We start from the raw sequence: 19,669 nt of genomic DNA on the forward strand, positions 1-19,669 counted from the left end.
CAACTGCCTGACCCGTCTGCCTGGCAATGCTTGAGCTGCCTGACCCATCCGTCGACCTATCGCGTGCCCTGTGACACTTGAAACTCTTGCTCGCTTGCGACACCTACAACTCGTGCAACTTCTTTTGTCGAGCCTGCCTGCGACTTGTTTTGTCTGTAGCGTGTGACTTGAACTTGGTCGCCTCAACTGTCTGTTGCCTGCCGACGTGCCCAATCTGCAACCTGGCGTCTTCTCCTCAACTTGCCCTAACTCTCGCACTCCTTGACTGTTGCCTATCACTTCAGACATGTCACCTTACGCTAGTTACCTTATACCCGTCACCCGCTCTGTTACTAGTTTGTTAAGAGCCTGATGGATAATACACACACATAGAGAGTAGAGAGCAGTGTAGAGTAGAGAGTGAGACACGATGTTCTTGGATACAAAAGACTAGTGTACCTCTTTAGGTTTTAGATAGATATATATGAAAGTACAAATGTGCTAAGGGTGTGTTCACACCCGTGTACATATAAAAGGCACGATGGCTCTTTATTCCCAACAGATTTGTTGAAGCTGTTGTTGTTTTTTGCTGTTAGAGAAGGAAGAAGGCTGCGTTTTGGGTCTTCAAGTGTAGATTTTACATTTTCATCGCCTTTGGTGGGTGAAGAATGAGCGGGACAAGGGAACCACAGCCCTAGTAGGCTGTATTTTTATAGTCAGAGGGGGTTGCTCTTTGTGTTTTGTGCAGGCATTGTAGGGGAAGATGTCTTCTGAGGTCAAGATAGAGTTTCAGGTGATCATGGACTGGAAGGTGCTCGTCCTACCGGCTCTTCCTTCAGATCAAAAGCTCAATGGTGAGAATTACCGCATCTGGCGGGTCATGATGCTTGCTATATTGGAGTCCTATGATTTGGCGGAGCTTGTTACGGAGGCTATCAATTGTCCTTCTTTGCGTGATGATTCTCGACTCTCTTCTAGTGAGAAGGTGGAGTTGGCAAAGGCTTAGGCACATTGAGATAAACTCAATGCTTGCATTTATTCGTTTCTGTTTCTCTCATGTACTACAGCTATTATCTCTCATATAGAGCATTTGACAGTGGCTAGGGAGATATAGTTAGAGTTGGATTAGATGTATAATCGGATGACTGTATGAAGCGAGTCTCTTTGAAAGTGTTAATGCGGACCATGAGTGTCAACAAGTCATCATCCATGTGGGAGCATATCAACAAGCTAAGGTAGCTTCAGATGCAGGTTAAAAAAACAAGGAAGGTGATCACTTCTAAAGACATGGCGGTAACTCTCCTTTCACAGTTATCGCCTCGCTTCAGTGGTTTTTATTCCGCATTGATTGCTTTAGAATGGTCTAAGACTCTTCGGTAGGAAGAGTTGGTTCCTATGGTCTTGGACCAGGAGGAGCAACTGAAAGGAACCAATGCTTCGAAATCTAAGGCTTTGGTTGGTCAATTCTCTTAGAAGAAGGGGAAGGACCAATAGAAGGAGGACAAATCTAAGGACAAAGACAAGGAGTCTACTTGTCACATTTGTGGCAAAACAGGTCACTGGAAGAAGGATTGCCTTGACAAGGAGAAGAAGGAGAAGGAGAAATCTTCAAAGGATTCTGGAGCAGTGGTTGCTTCCTCATCAGCTGCTTTTCTCCATTTGGAGGTGGTTGAGGATTCGACCGTGCTGGCTTATGATATTGTGTTAATGGTCCCATTCATTCGAGAGTGGATTGTTGATAGTGGTGTCTCTCGGCACCTCGGCACATGACTTCTCCTTTTGTAGGTGTTACTCATTTGCGGCCTTCTCATGGTCAGATTCTCATTGGTGATAGTTCGTCTATTCCTATTGAGGGACGGGGCAACATGCATCTTATTCCAAATGGGTGTGGTGGTGTCGATGCATTTGAGGTACTTTATGTGCCGGCTTTGGGGTATCATCTTCTCTCGGTGCGCAAGATTTGTGTCCTTGGCCTTGTGGTCGAATTTGATGTGGATTCTTTTCGGATTCTTGATCGAGGATCGAGATAAGTTCTTTCTTCAAGTTATGAGGAGAATGGAGTCTACAAGTTGCGGTCTTCTTGTGCCTTGACTTCTCTTCTTTTTACCTCTCAAACTCAGTTCGAGCTTTGGCATGCTCGGTTTGGCCACCTCAATTATAATTACCTTTGGAAGGCAACTAAGGACCAGTTTGTTCGAGGTTTGCTAGATATAGTGGTGAGTCAGCAGCCTTGTGTATCTTGCATTCGTGGGAAGCAGACTCGTGATGTTGTTTCCAGCAAGGCTTCGAGGTAGTCTTCAGCATAGTTGGAGCTTATTTCTACTGATCTTTGTGGACCGATGCGGATGGAACCCCTTCGAGGGAGCTTGTATTTCATGCTCATTGTAGATGATTACAGCAGGATAACATGGTCCTATTTCTCGAAGTTGAAGTCGGAGGCTTTCTCCAACTTAAAGGATTGGTTGCCCCTTGAGGAGAACCGATCAGGGCGGAAGCTGAAGACCTTACGATCAGATAAGGGCAGAGAATTTGTTTTTAATGAGCTTACTTAATTTTATGCAGATCGTGGTATTTGTCAGGAGTTTGCCAATACAAACACCCCTTAGGAGAATGACATCTTGGAGCGGAAGAATTGCAATGTGATCGAGATGGACGGTACCATGATGGAGCACTGTCAGACACCTCATTGTCTATGGGCTGAGACTGTGGCTACTGCAGTTCACATTCTTAATCGTTCCCCTACTTCCGCTGTTGTTGACATGACTCCTTATGAGGCATGATGTTTCTTATTTCAGTGTTTTTGGGTGTGATGCTTATGTTCACATTCCGAAGACACAACGTGACAAATTTGAAGCAGCTTCTAGAAGACGGGTGTTTGTGGGCTATAGCTCGCAATCTCAAGGCTACCGATTGTATGATCTTGTAAAGTGGAATGTCTATACAAGCCGTGACGTTTGGTTTGTGGAGGTTTCTGCCCTAGAGAGGGGTGAGGACCACCCTGTTCTTGGAGATCCCAGTGATAGCTGGGCCCCAACAAGTGTTTCTCTTGAGTCTATGTCTCTTGAGGACTTTTCTTCGGATGAGGAGCCTACTTCCTAGCCACGGGATTCTCCGATTGGTCCTTCGTTGTCGGTGGACCTTCCAAAAACTGCAGCCGATAGAGAGCGCCACGGCCAAATCTGACCCCCTCCTTGTTGGGCCCGTGACACACTTCAAGATTTAGGGATTGAGGGGGGTCCTTGAGGAGTAGCAATTGTAGGATGGACCGTGGAGGTCACGGAGGCATCAGACACATACTATGGATTTTGTTTGCTCTAACTACTGCTTGATGTCTTGTGCTATGCAAGATAGAGAGCCTACCTCTGTGAAGGAGGCTTTATAGTGTGATCATTAGCGGAAAGCGATGGAAGTCGAGTTGGAGGCTATTGAGCGGAATGACACTTGGTCCTTTGTGCCTCGTCCCTCTCATAAGAAGCTGATTGGTGTCAAACGGGTCTTCAAGATCAAGTACCATAGTGATGGCTCTTTGGACAAGCATAAGGCTCTGTTGCTAAAGGTTTTGCTCAGCAGCTCGGTGTTGATTTCCATGATTCTTTTGCCCCTACTACTTGTATGGCGACTATTCGTGCTGTTCATCCTTGACTGGTCATAGGAGATGGCTTGTCTTTCAGTCGGATGTGAAGTCGGTCTTCTTGAATGGCGATTTGAAGGAGGAGATCTATGTAGAGCAGCCTCTTGGTTTTGGTTTGTTAGATGGGAAGGTTTACAGGTTGAAGAAGGCCTTGTATGGCTTGAAGTAGGCTCCATGTGCTTGGAAGGAGAAGATTGATTAGTTTCTCCAGGCAAAGTTGGGATATCGGTGCTTTAGGGCCAATCCGTAGCTTTATGTGCACACTTCAAAGGTGGTCATGTGTTGTTTGTTTTGTACGTTGATGACTTGATTGTTGCAGGTCACCATGCCCAGAATGTCGAAGAGACGTAGGCAACGTTATATCAAAAGTTCAAGATGACGGATTTAGAACTTCTTCATTTCTTTTTCGGCCACGAGATTTATCAAACTCAGAGGGGGATTTTCATCTCTCAGCAGAGATATGTACAGGAGCTCTTGGTGACTTTTGAGATGAAGGATTGTCGGTCCATTTCTACTCCTATGGATCTGAATTGGAAGGCTACTTCATGCGTAGATTCTTCTTTGGCGGATGCTACCCGCTATCATTAGCTGATTGGATCATTGATTTGGTTTCTCAACACATGGGCGTAGCAACTAAGAAACTCATTTCTTTGAATTTGAAACTTATGAAACGTTTTTGAGAGTAAAAAATGTAGGTGTTTTTTTTTTTTGGTGAGTTGGAATCCAAAACATGGTTTCTTTTACGAAAACTATTGGGCAATGCCAAACATGATGGTGGTGATGTGTGATGACTCATGAGGGCTCAAGATTTTGGATGAGAGACTAATTTTTTTGTGATTTTGTTTAGTTATTGGACTTTGCCAATCTAGTATCTATTCATGTCTTGAGAGTTGGATATCATACGACTTTAGTCTCATTTATGATATATTATGATTCATTCTCGATTTTGACATTTTGTTAGCTTGTTTTGAAATGAGAATCATGATGTTGCAATTTGACTTAGTCTATATTGTAGATAGGCTATTTCCATGTTAATTTCAATTTTCTTTATATGATATGTATGAATCATAATGCTTGAGTTCTAAACCATAGTATAGCTTGTTCAAAGACTAACTTTGACAGATGTGATAAGTCAATAATGGATCATGGATATGTAACTTATTATTCTCAATTGACTCTATTATCACTCAAGCTCAATTGGCCATTCTTTGTTTAAGAGAGTGTTCCATAGAGGTTTATAACCTCTTTCCCTAGTCAAAGCTATTTGAAATCCCTATATAAAAAAACTTGTGTTTCTTATTTTACTCTCTTGAAAGAAACTTATGAAACACGTTTCTAATGTTTCATTTCTAAATGTTTTTGACGTTTCTAGTTGCTATGCACACGGGTTGATCTATGTTTTGATGTAGGTCTCTTGGTTGGGTTCATGAGTGCATCTTACCAGGTGTATTGATAGGTTGCTCATAGGATACTACGGTTTATGAGGAGGACCCTTGACCTTGGGATTTCCTATACAGTAGGTGCAAGTACTTCCGATCTTGTTCTTGCAAGTTGGAGTGATTTGGATTGGGCTGGTGATGTGGACCAAAGGCGGTCTACTACAAGTTATTGTTTTACCTTGGGTGTTGGTACTATCTCTTGGAGTAGCAAGAATGAGCTCATGGTTGCCCTCTCTTCGATTGAGGCGGAGTATTGGGTCGTGTCATCTACCACATGTGAGACTGTGTGGCTTCGACAAGTGTTGGAGGAGCTTGGTTGCCCTTAGACTTGTCCTACTATTTTGTGGTGCGACAATGAGAGTTGCATTGGCTTGACATGGAATGTTGGATTTCATGCCCAGACGAAGCACACAGAGATCTAGTACCACTTCATCAAGGAGAAGCTTTTGGATGAGACCATCGATGTGGAATACTCTAAGACCGAAGACAGTCTTGTAGATTTGTTTATGAAGGCACTTTCCCAGGCTCTACTTCGCCAACATTCCAAATCCCTCCGTTTGCTACCTTGTTCAGAATCTGAGAGGGGGTGTTAGAGTCATCACATGGATAGGCAAGGCCACGCAGGCAAGCGCCACCATAGTTGTCTCCGTATGTGGTACGGAACAGTCTATACGATACGATCTGTACGGTACCGTACGGAACGATTTCGTACGATAAAACTGGCCTCTTTCAGCCACCTGGCCTGCGTGTCCTCGTTCCACGTTTCCTGTGCCTCTGCGTCCCGCGTTTCGCGCTTTTCCTGCATTGTTGCGCTTTTTAGGGGGTGGGAAGCCTTGGATATCTCACCCCACCTCCCTTTTCCAAATTCCAACCATGCAAAACTTAAAAGGTGCTCCTCTTTGGATTCCTTCCAAGCTCTAGCTTGCAGCCCTCTCTTTGGATTCCTTCTCTCTTTAGACTTTGAACTTTGAACTTTGAACTTTGACCCTTCTCTCATCTACAAAAGATGCTTCTCTCCTCCATGCTTCCACACCAATTCAGCAAGCACTTACAAGCTACCATTCTCATCTTCCTCTTTCCTGCATCCTATTGAAGCATTTGCCATTCTCCAATCTCATCTCCCATCCCCTCAGGCCTCTATTCCGCACCCTATCAAAGCATTTGCCATTCTTATCTCCCATTTCCTCTCTCTCACTCTTGCTCTTTTAACTTTACCCCCACCCTCGGGCCTCTCGAGTCTCCCTCCCTTTCAACTTTTAAGACTCAAGTTTCAAGAGTCGAGAGTCGAGACTCAAGCATCTCTCTCTCTCTCTCTCTCTCTCTGTGGGGCCTCTTTATTCGTCATCGGCAACATGACTTGTGAGAAGCACAAGGCCTTCAATTTGCATACGATCCATGTGGAGAGGGACACACAGAAGTCCAACTCCCACCATTGGACATGTAAGTATTGCGAGAAGCGCTATACAAGTGGTGCAACTTGGCTTCTCCAACATCTTTTCAAGACCGCGGGGGGGGGGGGGGGGGGGAAGGGGGGCAAGTTGCTCCATGCAAGGAAATCCCTCAAAACATTGCGGAGGAGATTCTCGCCAAGATAAGAGGAGGAAGTGGCTTATCGGCACCAACTCCTATGCCTACTAACGAGGAAGTATTCAATGTGGGCGTATCTTTAACTGATGCAGGAGAGGCCTCTACCATTGGTGGTGGGGGCTCCACATCTGTATCCGGCTCTGATAAAAGACAAAGAGTGGAGGCTCATGCGGTGTTGGAGAGACAATTGTTTCTCTCTCAAGCTCCCGGTCATGTGCGTGGATCGGTTGCCTTTCTTAGAGAAAGGCAACGACTTGCGGACATTGAAATTGCACGCACGGTGATTGAGTGCAATCTTGCGTTCAATGTCCTAAAGCAAGAGCAATGGAAGAAGATGGTAAAAGCCATTGCCAATGTGGGTCCATGTGAAGGATGGACCGGTGTCACATATAACAGCACGAGGACGAGAAAGATTGATGAAGAGAAGGAGAGGATTGATAGAGCCCTTGATCCTATTCGGGCCACATGGATAAAATATGATTGCTCCATTCTCACCGACAGATGGAGTGATTGTAAGAAACGGGGCATCATCAACATACTTGTCTCATGTCCACTCGGCACTTACTTTTTGCGGGCCGTAGATACCAGCAAGAGGGAGAGAAAAACGACGGGCGCATTCATCTACCCCCACATTCGACAAGCTATCATTGAGGTATACATTGCAATTTGCGTTTTAAATTTGTTTCACTTTCTTTCATTATGAGAATATCATGGTTCATAATTGAAATTTGATTTATACATAATTGTGGTTGTAGGTGGGCCCCTCAAATGTGGTGCAAGTTGTTACCGACAATGCATTGAATTGTTGGCGCATGGGCCGTTTGCTTGAGGCCAAGTTTCCTACCATTGTGTGGACTTCATGTGCAAGTCATTGTTTGAACTTGCTCATGGAGGACATTGGGAAGCTCAAGTGGGTGAAGAGGGTGGTCCACAAAGCTACATCAATTGTCACATTCTTCACGGTAAAGGTAAAGGTGCTTGCGATGTATCGTGAGTATAGCACACTGGAGTTGAAGAAGCCTTCTTAAACTCGCTTTGCTTACATGTGGTTATTGCTGGAGCGCCTTTATGAGGTGCAGCCCGACAGTGGTGTCCACTCTATGGAATGAGTGGGATGAGTATGAGACAGAGGAGGCCAAAGCCATGCAGTAACGCTTGTGCCTTAATGAGCAGTTTTGGCAAAAAGTCCGTGCCGTTGTCATTGTCGTGACTTCCTTTTATAGGGTGTTATGTATGAGTGATTGCGAGGGGTCCACCATGAGCCTTCTCGTTCACTTCTTTAGAGCGGCATTGGCGGAGGCACATGCTTGTATAGTGATCACAAAGACACAGCGTGCACATGTTTTAGAGATAGCAGAGAGGAGATGGACGTGGATGTATAAGGCCATCCATGGTTTTGCCGCATCGGTACATCCAGTCTACAAGTCACCGGCGGTCATGGATGATAGAGAGTTCCGTTCAGACCAACTTGCTTATTTGACTCATGTGGTCCCTGTTGATGACCACAATGCAATGCTAGAGGAGCTAGGATGCTATGCAGATTAGAGAGGGCATGTGGCTTTTGCTTCTCCCACTTGTTGGAGGAGAGAGTCACTTGTGAAGCCTTCATTTTGGTGGCAAAACTTTGGATACGCACTGGAGACCCTTCAGCCCTTAGCCATGAGGGCCTTTGCCCAAGATTGCTCTTCGGGTACATGTGAGAGAAATTGGAGTGCCTATTCTCTCATTCACACAAAGATTCGCAATCGGCTTAGCACATGACAGTTAGAGCGGCTAGTCTATTGCCGCACTAACTTACGCATGATGAGGGCTATGATGAGCATAGGTAGGTCCGAAGCAGGTAAAGTTTAAACACTTAACCATAACATTTAAAATTTGTTGTTTTAACTTTTAAACTTTGAACTTTGAAGTTTAAACTTTATACTTTACAATTTAGACTTTAGCATTTTGTATTTACAATAAATCATGATCAATCTTACGTGCATCCTCGCGCTCCTCGGAGTCTGGGTGAGGCATCTCCAGTGTTTCGCTCGCGCGAAATCAACAGGTCGTTTTTTTCCTGGCAGGCGAGGACAGGTCGTTTTTTGACCTGGCGGCAGCAGGACAGGTCGTTTTTGACATGCGACAGCAGATTCAGTCAGGCGACAGGTCATTTTTGACCTGGCAGGCAGGGACAGGTCGTTTTTGATTAGGCGGTAGCAGGACAGGTCGTTTTTCATCAGGCGGCGGCAGGATAGGTTGTGTTTGATCAGGCGACAGGCTGGCGACAGCTTCCCTGGCATCAGGCGGCAGTTTCCAGGTCACGACAGCAGGCGGCTGGTCAACGGCAGCAGATTTGTCACTTTTTTCAGGCATTTTTCTTTCATTTTTTAAATTTCCTGCAAGCAGCCCCTTACTGACAGGGGTTCGCGCGTGGAAGCACAGTTTTCAGATTTGTGCAAATTTGAGCCTGGAAATTTGGGGCTTTTCCCATATTTGATGCTGTTTATGCTCGACAGTGACATCTATGTCAGAAATTGCAGACATTGTGGGCATTAACCTCAATTAATTTGGGGATTTTGCCAAATTTGTTGGAATTTTGCTCATCCGAGTAAAATTTCTTGGCATTGGACCAATAAAAATTGGGGTTTTTCATGTATTGATGTAATTTTGCTCAGCTGAGTCAGTTTGCCTGACATTTGCGCACATTTGGACCTGGAAATTTGGGATTTTATGCAGAATTTGATAAATTTCTGCATTATTTGTCAGTGCGGCGGCTGGTTTATGTAAAAACAGCGAAGGATTATTGCTGGTTGGGCAAGAACAGCAGTGTATTTGCTGGTTCAGCTTGTGCTCTTGCAGAATAGTGCACTTACACTTGTGTTTGTGATAAAAATGGCAGCAACTTCTTCCAGTTCTGACATTAAGAGTTTGATGGGAATCAAACGGTTTGATGGTCAGGGTTTTGATCTTTGGAAAGATCGTATGTAGGGCATATTGTTCTTAAAGGATTGTGAGGATGCTTTGCAGAAGGATAAACCCGCACAAATGTCTGAGGCAGATTGGGCCAAAGTCAATAAAAAGGCTGTGGCTTATATAAAGATGGGTGTCACTGATGACATTTTGATAGACATTAAGGGTTTAGACACTGGTCATGCAATATGGGAGAAGTTGAAGACTACCTATGAGATCACCACACCCGTTAATCAGGTGCATTTAATGCGCAAGTTGGTGAATATGCAGCTGGATGAGTCCAAGTCTGCAGCTGAGCACTTGAGTGCTTTTACTGGTATTTTAAATCAGCTCAAGGATGCTAATTCGGATTTTGATGATAAGTTGAGGGCGATCTTTTTGATCATGACATTACCTGACTCTTGGGAGACTTTGATTGTTTCTCTTAGTAATAACCCCAATCTCACATATGATGGTGTGAGGGGTTTAATCTTGAATGAAGAAATTAGACGTAAGTCTAGTGGAGAAGGCAGCAACTCAGCTTATAATGTTAGAGGCAGGGCTGAAAAGAAAAATGCAAATGCTGGACAGAGAAGTAGGAGCAAGAGCAAAGGAAAAGAAAAGAGTGATGTTACATGCTATCAGTGTGGTCGGAAGGGCCACAAGAAGCCTGATTGCAGGTATTACAAGAAGGAACAAGAGAGAAAAAAGAATGCAGGAGACAAAAAGAAGAAAGAGGAAAAGACAGATGCATCTGAGGTAGGCAAAGGCAAGGAAAAGGCCAATGCGGCCTCCAGTGTTGTTATAGAGGATCTCTCGGATGCAGAGGCTGATGTATTATGTGCAATGGATTATAATGCCCTTCTATGTCACATGCAGGATATGCAGATTACCAAGGCTGATGTGATTGATGCACTTTTGTCAGTTGATGATGGTGTCACTCAGACTTGGATTGTAGACTCTGGTGTCTCTTTCCATGTGACTCCATGCTTGGAGTGCTTTGCTACTTTTGATGCAAGTTGTTATGGCAAGGTTTACCTTTGAAATAATCATGCTTGCAGCATTGATGGGATTGGCACCATACACTTGTCTTTGGATAATGGGCAAGAACTTGTGTTGAAAGATGTTAGATATGTGCTTGGCATCAAGAAGAGTTTACTATCTATTGGACAGCTTGACTTGCATGGTTACACCACACTGTTTGGTGGTGGTTTGTGGAAATTAAAAAGGGGTTCCATGCTGATTGCTAAAGGAACCAAGAAGGGCACTTTGTATTGTCTGCACTGTAAAGCTTTGAATGGCAAGTTTCTTGCAGTTGCTGAAATTGGCTGTCATTTGGAGTTATGGCATAAGAGATTAGGCCATATGAGCCAGAAAGGACTTGATGTCCTTACCTCTTTGAAGAGGGTTGATGGAAAAGGCTCTAAACTTGATTTTTATAATGACTGTCAGTTTGGAAAGCAAATGAAAAATTCCTTTTACTCTGGTGTGTCCCGTAAGTTAAATGTCTTGGACTTAGTGCATTCTGATGTATGTAGCATGCCTGTGAAATCGTTAGGTGGTGCTGCATACTTTGCCTCTTTTATTGATGATTGTTCCAGGAAGATTTGGGTTTATTTGTTGAAAAAGAAAAGTGAAGTGTTTACTGTTTTTAAAACTTTTCATGCATTTGTGACCACTCAGACAGGTAGAAAGCTGAAATGCTTGAGAACTGATAATGGGGGTGAGTTCACATCTAATGAATTTAAGTCCTTTTGTGACTTGCATGGAATCAAGAGGGAGCTTACAGCCCCTTACAACCCTTCTTCTAATGGTGTGGCTGAAAGATACAATAGGACCCTATGTGAGAGAGTGCGGTGCATGCTGTCCACTGCTAATCTCCCTCATGAATTTTGGGGAGAGGCACTTAAAACCGCGGTTCACATTTGCAACCGCTCTCCAAACAGGTCCTTAAATAATGGTATCCCTGAGGAGGTTTGGTCTGGCAAGCCGGCCTCATATGACCATTTACGAATATTTGGCTGTGATGCTTTTGTGCATGTTAGAAATGAGCTGAGGAATAAACATGACCCGAAATCCACCAAAGGCATGTTGTGTTTAATGAGGCAAAGTTGCTGAAAAGTACTTTAGCCTCTGATGAAGACATGAAAAAGGTCAAATTTCAGAATTTGCAGCCACCTATTACTCCATATGATGAGCCTCATGGTGCTGTACCACAGGCTGAAACTGATGATCAGCCGGTTATCTTTGAGCCAGATGATGATGGACAGCAAATAGAAGCGCAGGGAGGTCATGGACAGCAAGATAGACTTGCTGATTATGAAAATGCAGGTGCTGGAAATGAAAATGAAGGTGCTGTACAGCATGAACAGCATGCTGAAAATGGCTTACAGCAGCCAATAAATGGTGAAAATAACATGCCTCCAGATGTAGATCCGATTCTTGAGAATGTAGATCATTGGGTACGCAGGTCTACATGCCTAAGAAGGCAACCACATAGGTATGACCCCTCTTTGCATTATGTGATGCGTACTGATGAGAGTGAGCCTCTGACATATAAAGAGGCCAAGTCATGCAAATTCAACAATAAGTGGGAGCTAGCTATGCAGGAAGAGATTAAATCTCTGTATGCTAATGATACTTGGGATCTTGTGTCGTTGCCCAAAGGAAGAAAGCCTCTTCCAAACAAATGGGTTTACAAAGTAAAGACAGTTGATGGGAAACCCAAGTACAAGGCAAGATTGGTTGCCAAAGGGTATGCACAGAAGGAAGGGATTGACTTCTAGGAGGTCTTTTCACCTGTCGTGAAGATGACCACACTACATGTGCTTTTTGCTCTCACTGCTGTATTGGATTTAGAGCTGTACCAAATGGATGTGAAAACAACTTTTCTGCATGGTGACATTGATGAGGAGATCTACATGAAACAGCCCGAGGGTTTTGTAGTTCCTGGAAAAGATCAGTTGGTGTGTAAACTAAAACGCAGCTTATATGGGCTGAAACAAGCACCGCGACAGTGGTACAAAAAGTTTGACACTTTATGCTCTCTCATGGGTTTACTCGCAGCCATGCAGATCATTGTTTGTATATGAAAAAGGATACAGATGGCAGCCCTATCATACTTGTGTTGTATGTGGATGATATGTTGCTAGCTGGGAAGAGAAAGACTAGCTTGGATGCTCTCAAAGATCAGCTGAGATCAGCTTTTTCCATGAAAGATTTGGGGAATGCAGAGCATATATTGGGCATGAGGATTCGTAGGGATAGAACGCAGAAATTGCTGTTCTTATCTCAAGAAAAGTACATTGAAAAGGTACTGGACAGATTTAACATGGATGAAGCTAAGCCTCTCGGAGTACCCTTACCTCCATACCTTAAGCTTAGTAAAGCCAACAGCCCAAAAGATGACATGGAAGCCAATGCTATGAAGGGAGTCCCTTATGCATCAGCTTGTGGCTCTCTTATGTATGCTATGGTGGCTACTTGTCCAGACATTGCTCATGTAGTGGGAGTTGTCAGCAGGTTTATGTCAAATGCTGGCCACTTAATCTGCAGGGTTATTGTGATGCAGACACGGCAGGTGACTTAGACACTTGCAGGTCCACTAGCGGGTATGTCTTTACAGTTGCTGAAGGGGCCGTCTCTTGGTGCTCCATGTTGTAGAACATCGTAGCACTGAGTACTACTGAAGCTGAATACATATCAGCTACTGAAGCTTCTAAGGAAGCTATATGGTTGAGCAGACTTGCAGAGGATCTCGGCATGTGTATAAGTACTCCAGTGTTGGGATGTGATAGCCAGAGTGCTGTGTATCTGGCTAAAAATGCCATGTATCATTCACGCACAAAGCATATTGATGTGCGATATCACTTTATCAGAGAGATTCTGGAGGATAGTCTAATCACATTGACCAAGATCAAAACACAGGACAACTCTGCAGATGTTCTCACTAAAAGTCTAGGCAAGGCTCAGCATGAGCATTGCATACGACTAGTGGGAGTTGGCTAAAGGTTCAATCCGGACCTTTAAGTGGGAGGTTATTGGGATGTAAAGGCCCTTTTTTCACCTCCGTGTATTTTACACGTGTATTGTTATGTTGTACATGTGAATGCACCCTTATGGGCCCTAAGTATAAATACATTTTATTCTTTGTGTACCAACACATTGTTGGTACACCAAAATCAGCTCGTCACTCTCACTCTCACTCACTTGCACATTTCCCTTGTTGCAAATCTTCACGCTTCCGCTACCTGCGCTCTCCAACAGTTCTTGGAATTGGCCTAACGAGCACTAATTGTACCTTTTGGAGATCAATCCGAATGTCATCAATTGAGATGATATGACCAAGGTATACCAACTCCATGCGAAAAAATTTGCACTTGGATAGTTTGGCAAACAATTGCTCTCACCTTAAGAGACGTAAGACGATACATAAATATTTGGTATGTTTCTCCAACGACTTACTAGAAGTAAGGATGCCGTCGAGAAAAATGACTATACTTTTCGAGATATAGTCGAAATAAGTCATTCATCATCTGTTGGGAAGTTGCAGGAGCATTGGTCAATGCAAAAGGTAGAAAAATTTATAATATTTCATATTGCATTTAAGATACAATTTTTTAGACATCCTCTGAAGCTATCTGTATTTGATGGTAACTGGATCAAGATTGATCTTGGTGAAATACTACGTATCACAAAGTTTATCTATAAGGTCATCCATCCTAGGTGATGTATATTTACTCTTGATGGTCACCTTATCGAGATCTTTGTAATCGATATAGAAGTGGATCATGCCATTCTTCTTTTAGTGAGAAATGGAAAGGATCATCAAGTTCAAAAGAAAATATATGATTTTTATAATTAATATACAATGAGTATTTATCAAAGAACTATTGTATGCTAAGAATGACATTGACATGGTCAAGGCTCATAAGTCGGAAATCCATAATCTGATGATACTGTTGGATCAAAAGATCCAAGTCTGGTACCACTTGATCCCAACAATCCACCATAGGGCCCTTCGAATATTGGACATGATAAATTTGATAAGCATAAAACCGTGATCGAATAAAACCGTAATTTCTTGGCCATTTATACACCCAGTGACCTTTAAGAGATCATGGGACATAAAACAATTTTATTAGTGGAACTACTATTGCTATTACTAGCATTAACAAAACAATCTTTGAATAAAATTTTGAATGATATACTTGGAGCTTCAAGAGTATTTATTGAAGTCTTATAGGTAGACTTTGCCTTCTTGTTTTGGGGGCACTCATGATTAGTATGAAAGTAACGTTTGATGGGAAGTGAAGCAATGGCCCTTTAAGCAATCTTCGTTGCAAGTGGCCAGCCATGAATCAATGTTCCTCTCATCACATTTCTTCTTCTTCCCTTTAAAGGGATCATGTATGCTTATCTGGGCTACAAGATTTTGGCTTTCGATGGTGGGTCTACCATAGCCACCTTGAAGTTAGGGCTTTTCAGCCATCTTGAAGTTTGTGTTCATTAATTGAAGACTTGATGATCAGAGCAGCAGCTGCAATTGCAGAAATTGTAGCTGATTTGAAGGGGAAAACTGATCCATTTTTGATTTGGCTTGCATATAAGTGTTCTTTGTTAATTTGTGCCCAAATTGAGTTGGAATTTGTAGAGACAGCCTATACCTCCTTGTACTTTGAATTTAAGCAATACAAGCTAAATAAATACTACAAGGGGCATCAATGTGGGGGTCAATTAGGTGTTGGCTGTCCAAGATTTATGTAGAAAAGTAATTATTTCAGATTTTTAATTCTATGCTTGCTGTAAATTGTGTAAAATCAGGTCATCTACCACCACCCTATCCAAGATGGAAGGTTGGATTCATGGTTCTATTGTAAAGTTACATCAACTCCTTTGAGTAGGTGGGTTGGAGGCACCTAGTTGCAAGCTATTGCATATTTGCAATTCGCTGAAATTGTGATCAGTTGAGTGCAAATTAGCAATGATGTCATCATCCTACTTGTTTGGTTTCATGCACATTGTCCCAAGGCCTTTACATAATGAAATGCCTTCTTTCCCTCTTCTTTGAGCCAGCTTCCTTGTCACTAGCTTACCCATCCGGTGCGATTCTCTCCTTGATGTCTATGAGGAGTACTTTTCACTTTAGAAGCTGTGCCACTTGGCAGTCAGGGAGGAGACTTGCCCATGCAAACTGATTGGGGGCTGTCGGAGGTTGGTGGAGGCAGATGTATAGAGATGAGCATTTATTTGTTATCCAATGAGTTCATTGCTGGTACAATTCATTAACTCACTTGTTCTCACATTTCCATTCTGAGAGGCTGCTCAAAAGGTTCGACCTTGAAGCTTATTGCTACATGTCTTGTGACAAAGTGCTAGCTAGGTAGCTAATTGTGGAGTGGATAACTGCCAAAAGCATCTAGGAAGCCAAGCCACCTCAGGATGTTTGCTGTCTTCTTCTTACATACAATGCCACTGCAAGCTGAGTTGTTCATCATCAAAATAGGTGCCAATTTGAAGTGCATTAATATATTTTTCTTACCTTCTATTAAATATAGAGCATTTTGTAATTCTCACCATCTCATACTCATTTGTTATCTATTGTTAGACCCCTTGCAAGCCTTGCACAAACCAAGTATTGCGTGTGTACTATTGCTTTGCCCCCTATCCCTTTTTGCAAATTTTGTAAAACATCTGCCTTTATTTTTATGCACTTTTTATATGCTGACTGTCTTTTATTACATGGAACTGCTTGTCTAATTTAGGCTTGAAATTTCTTGTTTTGCAGGCTGTAAAAGACCATGACACTGAAAACTGGTAAGTTCCTTTAAAAAAAAGAATACAATACCCGAGTTTCAGTCAGGGCCCTTTCTTTATTATGTGACAAGTTTAGGAGTCTGTATTTTTCCATAATACTTGCTTGGGGTTACACTTTGTTATATCTATATATTGTTTGCCAGGTCTGGACGAAGAAACGAGTCAGCGAAACTGACGAATTCTGCACTGGAAACTTTGGAAAAGTCCTGTCTTGACCAGTTCTTAAAAGAAACAAATCCCCTAGTTGAAGTGGCCTGCTATATTTTCTTTTTAGCAAATTTTGAACACTCTGAAACATTTAGCTTTGCGTCTATATATTGTAGGCCTGCTCTGATTACTGAAAGATGCATGAGTAGCCATCTGCCATAGACTTGCAGTAGATTCAGATTGAATAGCTCAGTATGCGGCTGTACATTCCTTCATTTGTTACGGAGGATGAGTCAGCACAGGGACCTCCTTAGATTGCACCCACAAGTTGTAGATGTCATTTGTTGTCTGAGACTTACATCGCCTTCTGATGGCTCTCCAGTTTGTGTGAATCTCCTTCTGTAGAACTCTTCTCATATTGACAGTTTTAGTAACAGCATCAGCTTGAAAGGTTCAGCATGTGTATTAGTTTGTATGTGACATTTTTTACAAGTAAACAAGCAGCAGTCTCCAGCAGTCAGTAGTAAACTCTGAAACTGTGAAAATTTCTCAGGTTTGATGATGCTGGTGATTCATTAGCAAAGATGAATGCGACTGAAGCTGCTCTTCAGGAAAAGCAAAAGTCGAAGGTACTGTTCCCCCCAAGCAGGGTTTTTGGCTGATCTAAAGTCTTGTTTGGGTGTTTGAATGCGTGTTACACTGATGCAACTTCTAAGTTAAGTTGACCTGTGCTGTGACATTGCCAAGTGGCCCTGATTGTACTAAACTAAGTCTTCCTTGTTGGTTATAGAGATCCCACTTCTAAATTTGAAAACCACTCCTAATGTTGCATGCGTACTTTCTGTTGAAATTTCAAAAGGTCTTCACCAAGGTCTAAGAATGCAAACTGAGTGATGCAACTTTTTGATTGTGGTGAATATGGCACCGTCTGATTGAATTACGTTATCATGCTACTCATTGCCTTCATTCTGTTAATGCGGACAGGAAAAACCATCTTTTGAATATTCTGGCAAACTCGCAGCAGAAACAAACAAAGTGAGGGGTGAGAGGCTTTTTCACCGGTTTAAGTCTTGTCAAAATGAGCCGTATTGTCTATAGTTAACACGTACATTTTTACTTGTTTATGTTACAGGTGTGACTTTGCGTTTCACGGAGCCACCAGAAGCAAGAAAGCCCACCATACGATGGCGATTGTACATTTTCAAGGACGGAGAGCCTCTGGGAGGTAACATTCTCTTTGTAACCCGATTGTGGGGCTTAATATTTGTTTTGTATAACTGGATCACAAAGTGTGCATTGTGAATCTAAAAGCTCTCAGCGGCCTTGTTGCTGTATTCAGAACCTCTTTACATTCATCGGCTAAGTTGCTATTTGTTTGGACGCGAGCGGAGAGTTGCTGATGTTCCTACTGATCATCCATCATGTAGTAAGCAACATGCCATCGTTCAATACAGGTGCAAAAGCCAATATGAATTAACTGCTGTATCATTGCTATTCAGGTGGAGTCGTTTTGTCATTGTGACGAATGGCTCCAAAATGTATTTGCTTTGCTGCCTTTTGCAGGCTTGTTGAGAAAATAGCAGCGGATGGTACCACCTCAAGTGAAGTCAAGTAATGTTTGTCATGTGTTTGAAAGGACATTATAACTAGCTTGTAATGGATACCAAAAGGTATTCTTGGATATTAACGGCATTGTGTAAATGTGGGTTTCAGACCATATTTGATGGACCTTGGGAGCACAAATGGCACCTTCATAAATGTGAATATTCTCTTTCTTTGCTTGGGCTTCTTTTCTAAAACTGGTTCACATTCTGTGTCCATGTTTGAGAATGTTATCATTTATCTCACTAAAGCTGCTTTGTTATTTCTTTCTTGCTGTCTAATATCTGATTTGGCAGGGTGAGCGCATTGAACCTGAGCGCTATTATGAGCTTTTTGAAAAGGATACAATCAAGTTTGGCAATAGCAGGTGTGTTGCAATCTAGCTTTGACAGATGTGTGCAATTATGTGGAGGCTTTACCTTTGTGCATTAAAAAACATAGTTTGATTGTGTTTTTTTTTTCCTGCAGCCGGGAATATGTCCTCCTCCATGAACATTCTGCTGGCTGAAAGCAATAAGCTAAAAAAAAAAAACTGCTTTTTGTGCAGGCTTAATTGTAGCAGTATCTGCTAAAAGAATGTTGGGGGTGTATTGGTATATTCACATCTAGGGTTATCCTAGATACACAATGGAGGGAGTCACAAGTTTCCATTCTTGGAGCACATCAATCATCAGAGTTTTGGCTATAGAAAAATTCACATCACTGTGCTGGGGTATACTTGCCTAATGTATTACTGATTTATTGACGCTTTGGTCCAAGTGGTCTGTGTCTTTCCTGTAGTATCAAAAATTTTCAGTGCAACTATTAGATGCAAAGTTGTGCTGAACAAAATGGATGATGTATTCCTCACAAATACCCATAGCAGTGCCCAAGCAGGAAAGGTCTTAAAATCGATACAAAGTAATCCTCACAAATGGATTTAGATGTTCATTAGAGTTGGATTTTGGAGGATTGGCTACTTATACCCAAGTTAAAAAGTAACTAGATGTTACATGGAAATTCAAATGTGAGTAGGTTTGCAATGGAAGTCATTTTGGGGTGCAATTTTGGAAGTGGCGTTTGCTACCCCACACATATCCACCTACCATACTTTCACCCACACAGCGTCGACGTTGCTTCCCTCCCCCCTGTAACGGACCTTCATGAGACTTCCAAGTCAACCTGTTAGGAGGCACAAAAATGGCACAACGAAAAGACGATATATATCAACAAGGAGTTCTTTTTGTATTCATGATATAGAAAGATACAATGTTGAGGCACATCTTAGGACTACATCCTCATGATGTTGCACATGCGAGTGTTTACCATCGAGCTTAGGGAATCATATGTAGCACACACCAATCAAAGCTTGAGTGAGTACTCCCTATATAGATGTTTTTGGCACCAATGCCATCGATAGTTACAAAGCCCTTACAACAAACTACCACACTTTCTCTCCCCTCGCCAAACAAAAACATGTGCAAGGGGACATATCGACTCTCAAGTGAGTTTGTTCATGTTTTAGTGACTTGAGTATAATCAGATATTTAGGGTATTT

General features: G+C 42.5%; 1 protein-coding gene across 3 annotated transcripts in view; it reads left to right on the forward strand.

The window, feature by feature from the left end:
- Positions 1-19,349, forward strand: part of DDL (SMAD/FHA domain-containing protein) — a 48,768-nt gene extending 29,419 nt beyond the window's left edge. Inside the window, exons 3-12 of one of the 3 annotated variants that reach the window (XM_087667398.1) lie at positions 16,355-16,383; positions 16,527-16,586; positions 17,084-17,159; positions 17,515-17,572; positions 17,663-17,755; positions 17,849-17,984; positions 18,094-18,141; positions 18,244-18,289; positions 18,429-18,499; positions 18,601-19,349. In XM_087667398.1, the coding sequence (XP_087523524.1) occupies positions 16,355-16,383; positions 16,527-16,586; positions 17,084-17,159; positions 17,515-17,572; positions 17,663-17,755; positions 17,849-17,984; positions 18,094-18,141; positions 18,244-18,289; positions 18,429-18,499; positions 18,601-18,640 (657 nt within the window). In that variant the 3' untranslated portion in view covers positions 18,641-19,349. The remainder of the gene's footprint in view (positions 1-16,354; positions 16,384-16,526; positions 16,587-17,083; positions 17,160-17,514; positions 17,573-17,662; positions 17,756-17,848; positions 17,985-18,093; positions 18,142-18,243; positions 18,290-18,428; positions 18,500-18,600) is intronic. The other 2 variants (XM_087667399.1, XM_087667400.1) reach the window with 2 other exon arrangements.
- The last annotated feature ends 320 nt before the right edge of the window (positions 19,350-19,669 follow it).

Source organism: Lygodium microphyllum, chromosome 25, assembly GCF_053477565.2.
Source record: "Lygodium microphyllum isolate KBCC chromosome 25, Lygodium_microphyllum_v1.1.10, whole genome shotgun sequence".
Lineage (NCBI taxonomy): Eukaryota > Viridiplantae > Streptophyta > Polypodiopsida > Schizaeales > Lygodiaceae > Lygodium > Lygodium microphyllum.